Raw genomic sequence first — 18,675 nt, forward strand, 5'->3', positions numbered from 1 at the left:
TGGGAAGTCACATTCTCTGTTCATTTGGGAAGGAGGATACACACAACATGGGATATTAAGGATGATTATGAATATTAAGTAAAAAATATTTTAAAAGAAAACATGTTTTTTGGTGTAAAATGTGCTTCTACATTTATTCTATATTTTGACTTAGCATTCTCTCCCATGGCAGGTTGTGGAGGAAAAATCGATGACCACAAATTACAATAAAATACCCCTAACATAGTTTGATTGGAGGTGGAATATTAATAATATAAACCGGGCACCTTGTTAAAGGGTTCAGCGTCCTCAGCGACGTCCGCCTTAATTTCAGTTAAGTGTGGAGTCGCCCACGATTGCCCCTGGTTGCTCGGAGTGACTCACTGAGCCGCGGAGGGGCGTCATGCCCCCTCCTCCCCGCCTGCGGGCTGCGAAGGGCGCCTGCCCCGCGTGCGGTAGGTGCGCCGTTCACACGCCCAGGCTGAGCCAGGGCTCGTGGACTGGGCACACGCACGCAGCCGCTTGGTTCCCAAAGAATCTAGAGATAAATAATAGATGTGTGGGAGCTCTGTAAGCCTGAATTCTCTGTTCCGGGTAGTTTTTGTTCTCCATCACCTTGATGAAACAATCTGAGGCCTCTCTGCATTCCGCGGCATGTGGAGTGAGCCCCTGACAGGCTGATTCCCACCCCTGTGGTGAGGCTGCTTTCTCCAGTTAATGCTCCCGTGTAAGTGTCCGCCAAAGTAAACCCAAGGAGCCCGCACTGACACCCCGGCTGCTCCATTTACATTAATTATGCAGTCAAGGCGGTGAGAACTCCCTGTCAGCCTAACGGGCGGGGTGTTCCGCCGCGGAGAGCCGAGCCCCGGACCCGGCTGTGGCTCCGCACGGAGAACAATGGGCTCCCGGCGCTGCGGGCAGAGCAGCGGCAGCCGGAGCCGCCCCTGCACCGGCCGCACTCCGGCCGCCCGGGCGAGCTGCAGCCCGGAGACCGGCCCTTCCTGCCACCCGCTGCAGCCGGCCTTGTGCTCTTGGGTCTGCACCACCAGGGAGGGAGTCAAACCTGCTCCCTGCGCGAGAGCTGGTACCTTTCTAATCCAAAACCGAAACCTGATTTGAGGATGGGCGGCCGTAGAGACTGGATTTCTCCGATTTCAAATATCTGGGCTGCTGCCAACCCCGGTATTTCAGATAACACAGGAGGACGGTGTAATCATGTGAACGTCTTAAGTCTATAGGGAAAATTCTTAACCAGCTCCAAAACAAGGACAGTCTTAGAAAAGAAGAAAAAACAGAGGAAAAACAACTCTAACCCCTCACCATAAAAAGGAGGTTCCCCCCACCATAATTGGCCAAGAAGCATCCAAACTTAATGGCTGTTTGTCAGTGGGAGGTTGAATTCCATAGGGAATTCCACAGGGAATTTAATTGTACAAACATTTGTTGAGTACCTACTATGTCCTAGGTGATGGGAAGTTGTTAGCTCATTATTGCTATATGGAAAAGATTCCAGGAAATGAAGATTATTGCTCTTTTTAGAATTTAAAAATGGAAACCATAGAAAAATCGATCTTCTTGTCACTACTATCTCCTCCCCACTTTCACTTCTTGCCCTAGTTTCTTGGCTCTAGTTCAGAAACGTTTGTAGGGAGGATGAATGTACTTTCTCTGTTCTTTTTAAAGGGTATCTGGAAAGATCATTGTGCTGTATTTTTACAGTGTAGTTCACATGCATCTAATTGTGTGGACTTAGAATTGTATGCTTGCAAGGAACCACTGCCCAAATACCAATGTCAGTAGGACAGCAGAACATTGAGATTGGAAAAATCTTTTAAATAAAAGCATAATTTGAAAAGCTTGGTCCCCTGTTTTTAGATTTGCAAAAACAATGCCATAGTCATATTTTATACTTTTCTTTAAAATAAAGGATTGTGTGCACAACATTTCATGAGTAAATCTATGTCATATTCAGCCAGGATCAACCATAATGAAAAATTTTCCAAAAGGTATTAGGCCATTCTTTCAAGGACATGTGTAGTTGCCATCCATGTTGACATTTAGGTCTACCCCAGCCAAAGTCATCATTTTTGAAGAAGTCAGTGTAGTATCCTTATCATTTTCTTTCTTTCTTTGAATAAGTAGAGAAAGTATTACTTTTTTCACTTTATTTTTATTGTTGACACTATTACGATGCCCCCAAGTATTACTTTAAAAATGTTTAATACTCCCTTTTGACATTTGTACCTTGTACATGTTCTAAAAGTGAACTGTTTCCAAAAACAAATGGCATTTGCTTCCTTGGCCTCTAAGGAAAATGTTGATTCCTGTAGATAGTACATATTTTAAAAGTCTTTATGTGATTGCTTAAAACATATTATTGTGGATGACTTTTTCTCTTGATGTAACTTTCCAAAATGAATGTTAAATCATATGAAATTGTTGATGTCTGACCATTTTGACTTAAAGGTGGCAGTTTCGTGTGGTTCCTTCAAATAGATAGTATTGGTAACACATAAGTGAAATGAAAAAGTAAAGATGAAAGTACTAATATACAATGATTGTATGTGTGTACAAAAGATTGTAATTTGATGTTACACAAATAGAATAAAATGTTCATGGAGCCCTTTTTTTCTCTATTGTTTGAATTTACAATGAACAGAGAATTTAAAAAATTGTTTTCTTTTGATCCTCAGTGGTGAAAAATCTCTGTTCTTTAAAAACATATAGCAAATGTAGTGATCCATGGGCTCTTGGAATTTTAACTGTGTATCTTTGTATTATTATCTGTATATCTTCTAAGTATGAACATCCAAAATTTTATTTTTTGACTCTTTTCAATCCACTGTAGAGTTAAAGCGTCCTAGTCATATACATTTCATTTTTAATTTTACCTGAATCTAATGGGGGCTTCCAAAATTAGGCCTAGTAATCCAGTCAGCATTTTAATTGGAACTGTACTTACCAGTATGGTCAACGTTTCTTCCCCCCAATCCACTCAGAACAGTTTGTATCATAAAATCGCTTACATAATGGTTTGCTCTTGATGCTGTCATCTGTGAAATTTTTATCTGAGGTGAATTTCCATAAATAAGTTAATTCTAAAAATCAGAATGCAAAAGTGATAAATTATGAATATACTTTTAAAAATATTCAAACAAGATACTCATACAAAAAAATCATATTCTTACTTACTATCATTAACTTTATATCATTGTATGGTGCCAGATTATAGTGAGATGGAGCTTATAATACTATTTCACATTTTTATTCACTAAATAAAAAACCTGCCCTGTGTTTTATTACAAAGTAGGTGGCCTGAAGGAAAAATATATGTATTCTTTCCTTTTGGTATAAAATATGCATTTGGGCTTCTCATTTCATCTCCAATCTGTGTTATTCCTTAAAAATGCAGAACTGCCTGAAGTCCTCTTTAATATTTAATTCAACAACTTTTTAATCTGTCATTATGCTGTGATGAAGTAAGCATCAAGTGTCGCTGAAAAAGATTAAATTATACTTGGAAATAGGAATTGAAATGATTTAGGGTTGGAGGCTGAATATTTGCTTTGCACAAGTAATAATAATAGTAGGTTGGGTGAAGAAGGGTTTTGGTTTGCCTTTAATGTCTTTGCCTTGCTGTGCTCCCCTGTGGCTCCCCCTGATTTACGCTGGCATTACTGAGCTTTATTTTATTTAAATGGAGGTAGAAAGTGGAAATTATTACACTACCATACATTAATTACTCCATACTATTTCTTTGTACTGATTTCCCTTTTTTTCTGTAAACACCATAAACAATGATGCGACCTACCCAATATGGATAGCAGCTATAAGCAGTCCTGTAGTTCTTGTTAACAAGCTTATCTCAGAAAGGAAAGGCAGTAATAATTAATATCCATCTACAGAATAGTGAGAAGCAAAGGACCTTTATGTTTTTTCCTGTCATGGAGGATGATGTCCTACATAAAAATAAAATGTTAACACACATTGTTAATATTTTATTAATTTTTTGTTTGTTTTTATCTTTTCCAATTGGTATCCTTGGAAAGTAGATTTTGTTTTTATTATGTGTTAATATTTTAACCACTGCCTTTTACTTCTTGCTTTTAACATCTAGACTTAACCTGTGGACTATTTTGTACTTAAAAAGTACAAACTTTTAGACTTCAGTGACTCTTCAATGGATCAACAGGTGACAAAGACTAACCTCTTGGGAGTATGTGGTGTCTGCATATGTTTATATCTCCTTTTGGGGGAAATCTGGTCATAGACCTGGTTGCATAAGCTTATTTTTAATTTAGTTCTATAGCTCTGTCTACAAGAGGCCAAAGCAATCAGTCAATTTAGTGGAGAAAACTAATTGAGAAATTATTTGATCGAGTATACAGAAGAGTCCCATGTGGTTGTTTGGAAGAATGCTACATATCATTTTTACTGTAATGCATGTGTATTTGTGGTGACTTTATATATACTCTGGCTCTGTCTGTAATGAATGTCTCCAAAACATATCTTCATTTGTCATGATTTGGCACAGTGATGGTTCTTTTCAAAATAAGCCTAGAAATAGGCTAAGATCTTACATGCAGTACAGCTGTTGGAATATTATGAGGCATTTTTACTCCAGGAATCCAGTGTACCTGTAACTGGGATGTCTACTTCCCTGGCCTCATGTCCTGTCACGGGACAATAGTAAAGAGAAAAGACCCCCTCCTTACTTTTTTTTGAAACAGTCTAAGTGAGAATGTAAACTTACTTCAATAAATTCATAATTAATTTCAAACAATTAAACAAAAACCTGGAAAAATGTTTTTACTCTTAGAAAGCATTTAGTACCTTTTTATTTTATTTGCTACCCTTTTACACCTGGAAAAAGTCCAGAAAGCATTTTGCAAGTGATAGATTTATTTTTTCAGAAACTAACTCTTTTTTCCCACTGGAATTAATTTTATGCCTTGCCTAAATTGAATTCCCTGAATATTTAGCTCCCCACTTTACCAGTGTATAGTCAAGGAGCAGAAAGAAGGACAATTGTGTAGGTATAATTTCACCTTTCATTTGTTATCATGAGTTATTGGAAATTAAAGTTCTGTATTTGATTGTAAATTGCCTCTTATAGTTCATAAATATATATTTAGAGGAGTAGGTTCATAGATTATTTACAATTTAGTGTTTTGATCTAGGATAACATTTGGAAATAAATAAGTTTTTTAGTAACTGATCAGTGTTTGCCTACATAATGTTATTCCTATTAAGATATGCCTTTGTCAACATGTGTCTTTTTTGCTCTAGCACAAGACTGTTGCCTTTCTGAAATCTAGTATGCTTGTAGGGTAAAGTAAATGCATGTCTTTGTAGAAAAATAAATAAAAAGAGCAACCTGAGTCAATAAGCGGGTTCAATTCATGCCTACAGCAATGGTGGACAGCTCATTTTGTAGATGTGGGTGTTTTGTTTACATTTATAATGCAGCTTTATTTAATGCTGACAGATATAGCTTGTGGCAAATGATAGTCAGAATGTATGAGCAGTCATAATGCTTCTGTCTTCTTATAGTGTGCTGCTGAAAATAAGCAGTTCACCTCTGTTTTTATTGAGGAAAGGATATGAGACAGCTATAGCTTCGTGAGGCTATTTATTGAGTTGTTTTACTAGCTGTGAACATGCCGCTTTATAGCAGTTGTGAAAATGGACTTTGCTAGTGTGTGGGAAAGGAAATAACATTGCAGTATACAAGGGTAGTAAAAAATCTCTATAAATAATTTTTCAGACTGAGGAATATTCTCATTTAAGCAGGAAGAATGGGTTGTGATTTTAGCTCCGTGTCAGTCACCCCTCTGTCCCACCTGCCCCATGTACCCACCCACCCACCCCCGCCAGTCACTAGATTGGAAATGATCACATAATTTGGAGGAAAGTTTTTATTCAATAACATTTAATTGGATTAGAATTTAGGAAAACTTGTTTACATACCCACCTAGATTTAGCACAGCATTGTGACTTTTGAGACTTGAGGATCTATATTAACCACTTAGGGTGTAAATTACAAAATGTGTAGTAGGCTGCCTTTATGTGTGATAAGACATACCTATAAGCTAATAATAGTGTATTTGTTATTTAATAACGTACTCATGATACAGAAAAGCCTATATTCAAATACTATTTATAATGAAAGAGAATTCAGATGTGTAAGCATACCATTGATGGAAAATTTTTCAAGTACTTATATTTTGACCCCAAAATTTATTATTCAGTATAATTAAGGGAAAGTGACAAACTAACCACAGAATTTGAATTTATATTACTCCTTTCATCCCTTAGAAATTATAGGCACTCACTACACCTGGGCCTTTTAACTCTGCAACAAATTATTTTGGTTTTTACACTAGCTTCTTTCTGCTACTAAATCTGCCCAGGTCTACTAAGGCTTTTTGATGTACAGTTATTTATTGCCTACCGTAATTGTGATGGGTATAATGCCTTTTATTCTTAAACACAAAAAAGAGCATTAGAAAGGCGCATATTTAAAATTGTTATTTTATATTTTCAAAGTGTTCATCAAACAGTAGTGAGAAGGTACACAAATAATATTTTCATGAATGCAAAATAATTTAGAAAGCAGTGTGAATCTCAGCAGGTGTTTCTTCCGGGTTTGTGCTCAAATTTCTTGGGAGCACTGAATATTAAATTGAAATAACCCTCCCTTGATATTATGCGGCTCAAGTTCAGTTTAATTCCAGATAAGGTTTTCTTGGGCACATCATTTTCCTTTCATGTAAATAAAAATCAGACTACTTAGATTTGAATATTCTCTACTTTATAGAGTAAATCAAAATCCTGAAAGTACTCACTTCGTTTTCTTAGTGCTTTTATTAAGACATTTCTGTTACCACTAAATATATGGATTATAGGGATGCTGTAAAAATGTTCTTATTTCCTTCTCCACTGGCTGATGAAATGGGTTAATCTCTCAATAGAGTTGTTTCCTTAATTCACCACCTGTTTTCAAATCCCTAGTAACCAACAAGGTAAGCGAAGAGATTCCTCTGTGTGTGCCTTATGTACCTGTTTCACACAGAGAAACCCAGAATTAAAAATGAGGACAAAACTCTTTCTTGAATTATTTTTAGGAAAGTTGTTCATATTACTAAAAAGCTACCATATTTAAATCATCAGTCAGTTGTCCAGTTATGTCACCTAATGACCATCCTTTCAATGAAAGTTTTCAGCTCCAAAGGGTATACCTGTATGTAAAGTGTAATTATTACCATTCTTTTCAGCATATTGTGAGAATGTGATAAACATATAACTAATGCAAATTTTATATTTTTGATTTAGAAACAAAGGAACTTATTTTATCTTTGTAAAAAAAAAATGTGGGCTTGGCTATTATAGTTAGAATGTCTCAACTGTATATAAGTAATCATTTATTGTTTAAATACAGAAGAGGCTGTAACAAAATGCTGTCAAGAGCTATCACACTCATTAACCTGTAAGCTAATTAGCCTCCTCCTGCCTGATTGCTGACAAGTTCTTCAGTCTGAACCCATTGCTGTTGTGTCAGCAGAGAAGCACAGAGTGAGGTAGAGGAGGTCTCCATTAGATGTTTGTGAACAAAGTCTCTGCATTAAAGGTTTGTTTTTTACACTCTAACAAATGTTAGAGCATACATATTCCCAGCTATAATTAAATTGGCAACTCTTAATTACTGTAATTAGTATATTAACTGTTTCCTTTCCTGTTCGGCTATAATGGACTTTTAGAAATTACATGTAATTTAATGTGATTTTAAAAATTTAATCATTGTTTAAAAGGTTTCAGTAGTTAAATGTATATCTAATGCTATTGAATATTTGAAATAATATGCATAATAAAATCACTTAACTGCACTGTCTTGTCAAAACCAGTACATATGGGTTTTATATTTATATGTCCTTTTTTCCCCCTGCACAAACATGACATTCATTACCCATTAAAATTTTTTTTCCTGGTAGGCTAACATTTTTTAACTAGGTTGCAAATTAGCATTGGAATGATGGAACATTTTGCAAATGCATCTTAAAATATGAATTCATTAATTTGTGGAAGACTAATTCACTTAGAATAGCTTCTTGAGGGCAGAAAACATTCATAAGATATTTTGCTTGTTATACCATCCAATCAAACTCAAGACTTTATGGAGAATAACAACAACAACAACAAAAATAGAGTACATTTTGGTATGGTAAGTGGTCTAAGTATGAATTGATGAAGCCTTTTCTCAATTTTCAAAATTATTATTTTTGCTTTCTGGTAGATGTCACTTACAATTTTGGCGTAAAATATCTGATTATCTTCAACAAATTAGAGGCCTACACCTTTCTAAAATGTTATATATACTAGCAAGATATCTAAAAAAGCACATACTGACATTTATTATACTTCTAGTTTATGTAGGAAGAACTATTTGAGGGTATCTGATTTAAAAGTACTAGATTAAAGTAAGAAACAGCATCAACATTTATGGGAGCTTTCCATATAGGTATATGTTTATACTGGTCATGGGCAAAAATATCATTTGCATAGAATCCTGTACGGATCTTAAACTATGTGAATATATATTTACCACTAGTTGGCTTTAACTAAGCTTCAATTAAGGAATGGGTGTTTTAAGTAAAATTTAAAATATACTTACATTATTTAGTCAGTTTTATAATTAAGATACTAATATGACATATCAATTATCATTCATTTACAGACGGCAGTCATTTTATGAGGAACTACCCAATGCACTCTAAAATACATCATTTTTAATGGATGTGGCCTTTTAACTACTGTTGCCTACCTACCCGTAAGAACTGTAACCTGAGCCTCAAGTCACCTGTGTGATGGAATAGATAATGTGGTTCCTTCTTGTACTATAGTTTTGTGGACATGTGGACTCTTGGCTAAAGAAGACAGATTTGAGGTCCTGGAACAGAGTTTTTGCATTATGAGAATAAAATTTTTATCATTTGAAATCTACTGATCTCACTAATAAGGACATCTTCCCACCACTCATTCTCTATCACTAACCCCTACTTTTTGAGCATGACCTGACTCTGAGAGAAGAGCAAAATTTTTATAATCGTCTTTAGACATAACTTAAGTTTCAGAGAATTTAGTGTAATAATAAATCAAATTTGATTTACAAAGTAAATAATATGAGTTTAAGGGCCTTTTGAATTTTAGTGTCCATTTTAGAATTATTGGGCCACTTATAGTTTATAATCATAATATCATAGAGTTGTAACTAAAATCTGAACTTGTTAAAGGAAGGGGATGTATGGAAAATCTAGCACAGCCCTCTCATTTTGCAGATAGGGAAATGAGACTCTGGGAGGCAACTTGCCCATGGCCATACAACCAAATAGTACAGCAGAAACGATATGACAGACAACTCAGATCCTAGGACTTAGTCTACTGCTCTGAGTTTCATAAATTCAAGTTGTAGTGGGTTGACTTAGTATTTTCTTTTGAGTGTCTCTATTATAGTTATTTTATGTTGAATGTTAATGTTGCTTAAAGCATATGAGATAAGAACAATATTTTTAATAAGTACAATTTATTGTTTAGAGTAGGTGCTCAAATTTATGTAAAACATTGTCTTTTTAAAGAAAATACAAAACTAAAATAGAAATGGCTTACTTAATAAAACATCCCAGTTTGAAAATAAAGTCTATTTTCCTCCAGTAAATTATTTAATAAAATAAGCTTCTATGGTGTTGAAGTAATTGAGAATTGAGGGCACTGTCTTCTGTAAAACTGTGGTGTATTGGTTAGGCAACTCTGTATATGTTACTGTTGAAGAGTAAAGCCCTAGAAAATATTTCCTTAATATTAGCTTTCATTTATAAACCAGAATAATTCTGAATGTTTATAGTAAACACTTGGAGATAACCCAAGGCAAATTTAATTTTAGATTGGGCTTTTGCTTAATGTATTATTCATAGTATTGTATCATCACTTAAGCATATCCCTGACAATAAACTTAAAACTTAACTTTAATAGTAATATCCACCCTAATTTGGTTGAGTCAAATAGTGACCTGACATGATTTATTTTTCCTCCTTGTTGTAGATAATATTTTAATAATGGTGGGATGGAGTTATTTGGTACGTTTTTCTCATCCCTCTTTCCCACCACCCCTTCCCCCCTATTTTAACACTTCACCATTTTTGCTGCATGACCTGGTTTTGCATATTTCTGATTCTCTGTTCATCTAATTAGTATGTTCTAAAAAGACCTGGACCACTTATTGTACAGAGATGTAGCCTGTGGCTATTTAATAAGGAGCTTTCAGTGCTACATTTGCATCTTTTGCTTGGGGTCTGAATAGTGAATTACCTTTAAGATCATTAGAAGTACTGCTGTATTGTTAAAATCAGGCCACAATATTCTAATTGACAATTTAAAACTTGAGGCTTCCTATATAACCCAAGTGACCCCAGCATAATTGTATGTAGTGCAGAAGACCCCAGGACAAACTGCTGATGTTTCAGCCCATCCCACAGTGTAGCTTCTATAGATAGGTAGCTTTACACTCCAATAAGTAGTATAGAGATGTACTGAAATACTTATGTATATTCAAGTGTGTATATTACTTATATCGTAATTATAGAATTTAGCATCTTTTTGTAGTAAATGTTTTAACTAGTTTTCTGATCTCAAATTGATGTGATATTTATCTGCTACCACCAGTAACGACAGGGATTTTAAAGGTAGCCAATAACAAAAATAACAAATATTGAGAAAGATACAGTGGTAAGTTTCATGTTTTTAAATAAATGCTTTTACTTGAAGGCATTTATAGATTCACCAGCTGGCATTTACTCTGTATCTGATCTTCTTGACTATATATGAAAAACTAAATGGATATTTTTTGTACAACTAATTTTAGTAGATAACATATGTTAGTTGATTTAAAATTTAGCAGTTATCCCTTAAAATTGCATTTCTGAAATAGCTGTTTCTTAGTAGAGTCTGAAGTTACTTAGTTGTGATCAATAATTTGTGCTGAACCAGCTACATGTAAATTTTAGAACAGTGCTGTGCATATAATGGGTACTTAGTAGAGGTTTGTTGAATGAAAGTATAAATGAATGAAAGATCAACCAGAAAGAACATAAAGTAAAGGAAAAGAATATGTGCTTAGCACATCGTGGGCCCCCTGTAGTTAACTGAGCCAACTACCCATTTATGTTTTTCCAGAGGGTCTCACTTTCAATAACAGTTTCAAAAGTATTTTAAAAATAATAACCAGGCAGTAATTAACTTGAGTTCACTTGGTAGGCTATCTATAATGTGTTTATTTTGCTTATCTCATCCTTTTGTGCTCTTTCTTGTTATAAGTTTACTACTCAGATTTCTTTTAATTGTGTCACATTACTTGTTAGAGAAACCCAAATTTTCTGTTTCTTGAAGAAGTAGCTTATTTATTATATCTTTTAGATCTATTGTTTTAGATTTATTGTAGAGAAGGAAACAACTTCGTATTAAAAAATATATGAAGGGGGATTAATGGCAAGGCAAATATTTATGCAAAGATGTTTACTTCAAAGTAAAATCAGAGTAAATGTTTAGTTAAAATTGTATCTAGCTTGCATTCATATTCAGAAACACTATAAAAGGTTTAACATATTTATGATCTGCAGCACATTGACCAGTGATACGCTATTAAGTAGTTTTGCAGGATTTTCACTTCTAAGAATTTGTTGTACTTGCATTATTGCTTCCTTTGGGATTCCAGACAATGACTCTGTAGTCTGATTCATTAATATTGGTTGTCTTCAGCAGAGAGTATCCAGATTTGACCTGCCAAGTATTAAATTTTTAATGTATTACTAGTTCCTTTACGGAGGAAGGCTTGTCTTTGTTCTTTGTATTTTTGTACCAGTACAGCTTGAATCAGATACAGATTTAATTTGTAGTATCACTAAATATGCCTCATTTTAAAAATGCACACACTACACACCTCACATGCACAACTATAAGAATGTTTATTGGTGAAAATAGTTCAGTATAAATGGCTACCTTTTAAAATATTTGGTAGTATGCATTTCCAAATTAATTTTGAAAAGTGCCGGGGGTGCTATGTGCAATGAACAATAAATTAATTTTATGCTATTAACAATGATGATGTTGAATGTATATTAGTTAATGTGTTAATGACGTGTTAATTACTGTACATGTTGTGAAGACCCTTCAGGCTTGTTCTGTGATGCAACATGTCAACTTGAACCAGACCAAGTAATCTGCAAAGCAGACTGTAACTCTTAAAAATAACACTTGTAAACATAAATTATAAATTAAATTATGCTTTTTATTATCCTTTTTCTTTCGGGTAGAATGAATAGTAATTCTTCTGCTATCTGCACCTGTTAGAACCCAAAACTGTCAGACTGTTTTCCCCAAGAGGATTGGAAGAGATTTGTTATGCAATAACTTCCGCTTTGTTTACACTCTGCCATTTAGTATATATATTTTATATAGATTCATGTGCTTTGCAAACTGAAAGATTCTTCTTTTTGTTTATCAGATTAATTTATAATGAAAGATATTCAGTCTTTGTGCAAGCAGGTGAAAAGTAGCCTTGTTTGACAATTAACACCACTGATTGATATTAAATTAATACTTGTGATTCAGTCCATGGCCCTTTAAGCTTGTTGGCCAAGTAGTTGAAACCTCAGGAGATGAGTCATAAAAAACTGGATGCCAATTTGAAATCATTTCAAAGTGGCTAGGATTTGTTGCCATGTGGGAACATGGAATAATAATACAGGGTGTGTGTGTGTGTGTGTGTGTGTGTGTGTGTGTTTTCATAAATACTTCTCAAAATGTAGACTACCTCCATTCACATCGTGGCTCTTTCACTGTCTAGCTATGTGACCATGAACATGGTTTTCAACCAAACCATGCTGTGCCCCAGTTTCATGATAATAAGACTGGGCATAATAATAGTACCTAACTCGTAGGATAGGCTAAAATCAAGTACCTTGAGCAGTGCATGGCACATAGGAAGCACTCAATAAACGTGAGGTCTTATTAACTTACCTTTAATATTACACTGAAAATTATTTGGAAGCATTTAATTTCCACAAGCTCTTTGAATTCTCTAGGGCCCATTATGAGTTTTAGTTTTTGGTTTTCAGTCTCGTACCTCATCACAGAAAAGCATCTTACTTTTAATGATGATTTTATTACTTCAGTGTTGTTTACATCCACCTGGAGTCATCATAGGCTTTTTTTGTTCAACTAACCTTGCTTGATTCTATAGCACAGCTCTTGTTGAGATTTGTATTGGCACGAAGGGCTATTCTGACCAGAACTTTGGTCTCCCTTGCAAATATTCGTGTGTATCTTGTTTATACCCACGTATCCTCTTCTAATACCCATGTAAAAGGGATTCTAATAAATCTTGTGCTCAGCAATACACATTGTTTGTTTTAGCTGCCTTCCACTCCATGCTTCCTCCTTTAAGAGCCAGCCATTACGAAAGGTTAGATTCACAGTTAGCAGGCTTTAGCTCTCCCTTTTGAATCAGTGAGGTTGCCGTTTTATTGCTCTCTGACTTACACTTCAGTGATGAGAGTAAACTAGCATCAGATTAAAGGTCAGCAAATCCCATCAAAGAGAGGAATATTAGGGGCAGAGATAGTTGGAGAGGCAGCACACCACTGGGTATTGACAGGGTGATTCCAGGGTATCAGTCAGCAGAATTATAGCTGCCCAGAGAGTCAGTACAGCTTTAATGAGCCTGTGTGAAGAGGAAGAGGGTGGATTTATGTAGTTCCTCATAATTTTCTGTAGAGACTGTTATTGCAGACATTCTGTGGAGTGTTCTGGTCTTTCATTTAATTCAAAGGTCCTGGAGCTTATCCATCCTCTAAATTCCTTTTTGTTAGCTCAAATCAAAGTTGACATTTCCATGGTTTACCACCTAAAATACCCAGTTCAAAATCGGGTTTCTTTTGGCAGTTTTGAAATCTGTATACTGTTAATATAAATCTATACTTTTATTTATATTAATGCATATATATTTTCTTTTTAGAAAAGTGGGTTGAATAATGGACTTTTTCCCTCATAAGTACACAAGGGGAAATGTACATTTACACATTTCCCTCTAAATAACTGAGGAAAAAAACCCTGATTGTAATTATGTTATGGTGCTTTTCAAAAGGATTTTAATATTCATTTTTTTTCAATTGACTTTCCTAATTAGTTGTTTATATGCCTGTTTTGTGTAATCTCCATCTCACACTTTATGCTTGCAATAATACCTTTAACCTGGAAAAAAATTATTTCTGGTATGAGGGGAAATGTTTTAAATTGTTCTAAAGAGCAATACTACATTTAATTGCTGTTTAAGTCTATCTTGATTGAGATATGACTTTGTAGTGAATTTGACTCACATTAAATTATTATTGGAGCGGTATTAATCTATGGTCTCAAAATCTAGAATATGCTTTGGTAATCGTGTTTATAAAAAATTTCTTTGGCTATTTTTGCTGTAGGATAGTTGCTTAAAGAGTTAATGATATATAGATAAATTTATTTTTTTACTTAAGCTTTTATTTATAGGTCACTAGAAAATAGTTTGTGAAACAATTATCAATCAACTTGCACTAGATGGTTTTGTTTTATTAGCCACACCAGCCTCTTTTTTAATTTATATGTAAGAATATACTTTTTGATTATTTATAAGTAAATAAGTACATTATTAACATAGGGGGCCTTGTTCCTGTGGTGTGCTGCTTGGAAGATGCTTTCAAGCTTCTCTGCCATTGTCCTTTGCATGCCATGTGGGTGGTCCTGCTTTTCAGACACTTAATGGTTTTTAATGGAAGAGAGTAGTGATGGATGTGATACAACCAGGAGGCACAAACACCCTTTTTAAAGTTCACTGTTGACCGAAACATCTACAATACTTACAGAAAAATGTGAACTCCTTAAGAGAGATGTGTACAGGCAAATATATGAAAATAAAGAAGCTCTGTTCATTGCATTTTTGGATGGAGATCACACAATTATTAAATACCTCAGCTTTTTCTTTTGGAGATGAAAATAATAGTTTTAAGTTTTTATTTTTTTTACCTAATTACCTAAAAGCAAATACCAAAGGCTGATGTCTGTATATGGGGCAAAGGGTCAGTATAATATGTATTTCAATGTATTGTTTTGTTTTTATAAGCTATTTTTAGCAGTGCCTATGCATCAGGATAATTTGGCATTACAAAAACAGTAAAGTGGTTACGCCTTCCTGCAAAAGGAAAAAGGGAGCCAGTGGATATCTAGTATTCATAACGAAGCCAACTGACTGTAATTTATATGTTCACTTTTCAACATTTAGAGAAAAGAGAAAGAAGATGGCTGCAGCAAAGGGAAAGGAAGTGAATATAAAGCATGAGATTAATCATTTGATAGGGGTGGTAATCCTACTGTGATGAGGATGTATTTCATATTTGCTGATCATCTTCAAGTACACAACTAAGTATATTGGGTATTTTTAAATTCAACTTGGGTCTAGTATTTTATTTTAGAGAAATTATGGATGAAAAAAATATTAATTGTTCTGGAGTGGTACCATTTTTCTCCCCATTGGTAGTTCTGGCCAAAAATTTTAAATCATATATATATATATATATATATATATATATATATATATATATATATATATATTTATTATATGTATAGTTTTTAAGGAATCATACATTTTTTAATAAAATATTTGCTTAAAGATATCTAAAATACTGAGAGTTGGATAACTTTGGTTTAATTTGGATTATAATAGTTTTAACAAAATACCATGTAGCCAGTTATAACATGATAATGAGCAGGAAGAAAAGGTTTTTATTTTGAAACAAAACATAATACCACTTAATTTCCATGTGGTCTTCTACATGTTGCCATTCTCTAGATTTCCAAGTTTATTTGAATGTGTGGACTGAGACCACTAGTAATGAACAGCTGTCAAGAGTGTTTTATCATCAGCAAACATTAGAGTGCCATTCTGCCACCGGAAGTGATATGAGAGTAAAGAGCAAAAGAAGAAAACAAATACTTAGATTATAAAAATTGAGAAAGCAAAAACCAATAAAATTACACACCATTAAAATATGTTGCAAAGTAATGGCAACACAATCTATGGCAAAGAAATTTGATTAAAAAAAAATACCAATTTTAAGAAAATTCTTAAAAGCATAACCTTGATAAGATTTGACCATCTAGTGTAGGGGTGTCGAACTCAATCAGAGAAGGGGCCAAAATCTAAAATCCAGCCTAAATCGCGGGCCGAATGGTTTACTGAACAGTCATAAACTGTCACTGTGATGGAAACGCAACGGAGTGCAGTGATGACAGCGCGGTGTGGGCCACATTGCAAGGCCTGGCGGGACGGATTTGGCCCGCAGGCCTTGTGTTTGACACATGTGATCTAGTGAATGAATATTACCAGAAATCAGATAAAAGTTTAATTGTAGGGCATATTTGTTTCAGTTTAAATCTTAAGTGTGCAGAACTTTTTTTTAAGTTCATGGCAATGTTTTATTTTCACAGGTTATACTAAGAAATTCTGTAACTAGTTCTTTGCCTTCAGGAAAAGTAGTATTTTAATAAAAAGATTTTAGTCTGTGTGATTTAAAGGGAATAACCCCTATTATTTTTTAAAGTGATGATTATGTGCCAGATACTGTTGTAGGCATTTTACATATTTCAAAGCATTCAAACCTCACAATGATTTCTTGAGTTGGTGGTATCTTTATTTATAAAGAATGAATTTGAGAACTTGCCTGCAATAACATAGCTAATAAATAACTGTCAGAATTTGAATCCAGGCTATCCAATACTCCATATTTTCTAGTAGTATAGTATATATTCTTCAGTAGTGGAGTTGCAAAGTGAATTAAAAATCCAGCATTATAATCTGTTTCTTTAGGCATTTGAGGTATAGTGGAATCCTGGACTTAGAGGAAGACAGACTTATGTTTGAACTAGTGACCCAGTGCACGAAATTCGTGCACATTAAAAGAGAAAGGAAATATTTTAATATTGCTATTTGCCCTTTCTCTATAATAGAAGTGTCAGAGATAAAAGAAAATAAGTAAAATGTATGTGAAAAATCTTCCTTCTGTTAGAGTCTGGGGCAAGCCATGGGAAACAGTCAAGTCCCGCCACCCATGTGTGCCTCAAAATTACATGAGACCCAGATCAGGCCTGCCCCACCCCCATTGGGTGAGACCCAGACCCGGCTGGCCCCACCCCTGTCAAGCCCTGCCGGGTGGGGGCGCAGCCTCAAGTCCCCTTGCCCAGCAGGGGGGTGGGGGTCGTGCAGCCTCAGGTCCCCTGTCAAGCCCTACCAGGGGAAGGGGAGCATGGCCTGAAGTTCCCAGGCCTGGGGCTGGGGGTGCAGCCTGAGGTCCCCCACTCCGGCCAGGCGCCATGCAGCCTCTGGTCCCTGCTGATCAGGCGGGACGACCATTGCATATTAGTTCTTTATTATATAGGATAATTGTTTTTACATTTACTAGGTATGTAATCATGAGCAAGTCACTTCACCCTTTCAAAGTTTGGTTTCTTATCTATAAGGTTATGTAAAAAACAAATGAGAGAAGATGTGAAAGATACAGCTTGCTGTTTGGCATGTAGTATATGCTTAATATGTATTGAAAGTTGAACAGAGGGAATTTTTAGGCTAAGCCATAGAATGAGACCCAAGTACTACAGTGTTTTGGGATTATCACATTAACTACTATAAAATAAAAGGGTTAAAGTCACTTACATAAGAAACAAAAAGACAAGAAAATATTTGCTTTTTGGCAGAAATTTTTTGTCTCGTGAACTCGGTTTAGGAGGGTCTTACTAAAGTCTGGAAGATTTGGTCTTCCAGAAAATAGAGTAGTGGGGGAAGCAGTGTGAGGAACTGCACAAACTATGCCCTCCATGTTAGTGGAAGCAGACATCACGGTGTAATGTTATCCCAGTCACAGCATGGCAGTGATCTTAACCGACAAGACAGGAAATGAAAGAGCTATCTCATTCTGCCTGGAGAAAAGGGAACAGAAAGAATGTGGGGAAAGAAAGGATTGTAATAGGAGTTTGTGTAAACACATACCGAAAAGTCCTGGAAATGCACATAATAGCAGAGGACTAATTGGTTTTGTTGGAAGTCCAAATATAGGCCTCTAGCATTTTCTAGTGTGGAGACCCCAGGCATGTGGTAAATTTAAAAGGATATCGTTGGCACATTAGATCACTTAATTGCATAGAGTAGCTATCTAATCACAAAGGTGCGTAGGTATCAAAGCCAGTGCTGTTATATTCTTTTCCCCCACTTAGGTTCTGAAACTCATTTCTTTTCCATTATATAGTGCTGGGGTTTTTCTTTCCCTTTCTAAATTTAGTTGTCATATTTACCAATCCTAAGAATCTTCACAATAAAGCATTTTTGCTTGAGCATCTATCTGTTTAGATGAAAAGAAAATGCCGTTTCCTCCCCTCCCCCCACACGCACACACTTGTAATAATTTCCTTTAAGAACAGAGCACAGGTAGCCCTTTGTGCTAATATGCCTGAGAAACATGGCCTGTTTTTTCCCTCGTCCTTTTTTTCACTGTCTCAGGCAAGCACAGCATACTTCATATCTTGCCCCAGCCCTGTTCTCTTCTTCTGTAGCTGACAGTGCTT

At 35.2% G+C, this 18,675-nt stretch overlaps 1 protein-coding gene across 7 annotated transcripts in view; it reads left to right on the forward strand.

Annotated features, from left to right (window-relative positions):
* Positions 1–18,675, forward strand: part of PBX3 (PBX homeobox 3) — a 174,962-nt gene that overhangs the window by 108,517 nt on the left and 47,770 nt on the right. For 4 of the 7 annotated variants that reach the window (XM_036412081.2, XM_036412083.2, XM_036412079.2 and 1 more), the window contains exon 3: positions 7,157–7,222. The exons of the other annotated variants lie outside the window; for them this stretch is intronic. In XM_036412081.2, the coding sequence (XP_036267974.1) occupies positions 7,157–7,222 (66 nt within the window). The remainder of the gene's footprint in view (positions 1–7,156; positions 7,223–18,675) is intronic. 7 annotated transcript variants of the gene reach the window in all.

The sequence above is a fragment of the Pipistrellus kuhlii genome, unplaced genomic scaffold (genome assembly GCF_014108245.1).
Source record: "Pipistrellus kuhlii isolate mPipKuh1 unplaced genomic scaffold, mPipKuh1.p scaffold_m20_p_43, whole genome shotgun sequence".
Classification (NCBI taxonomy): Eukaryota; Metazoa; Chordata; class Mammalia; order Chiroptera; family Vespertilionidae; genus Pipistrellus; species Pipistrellus kuhlii.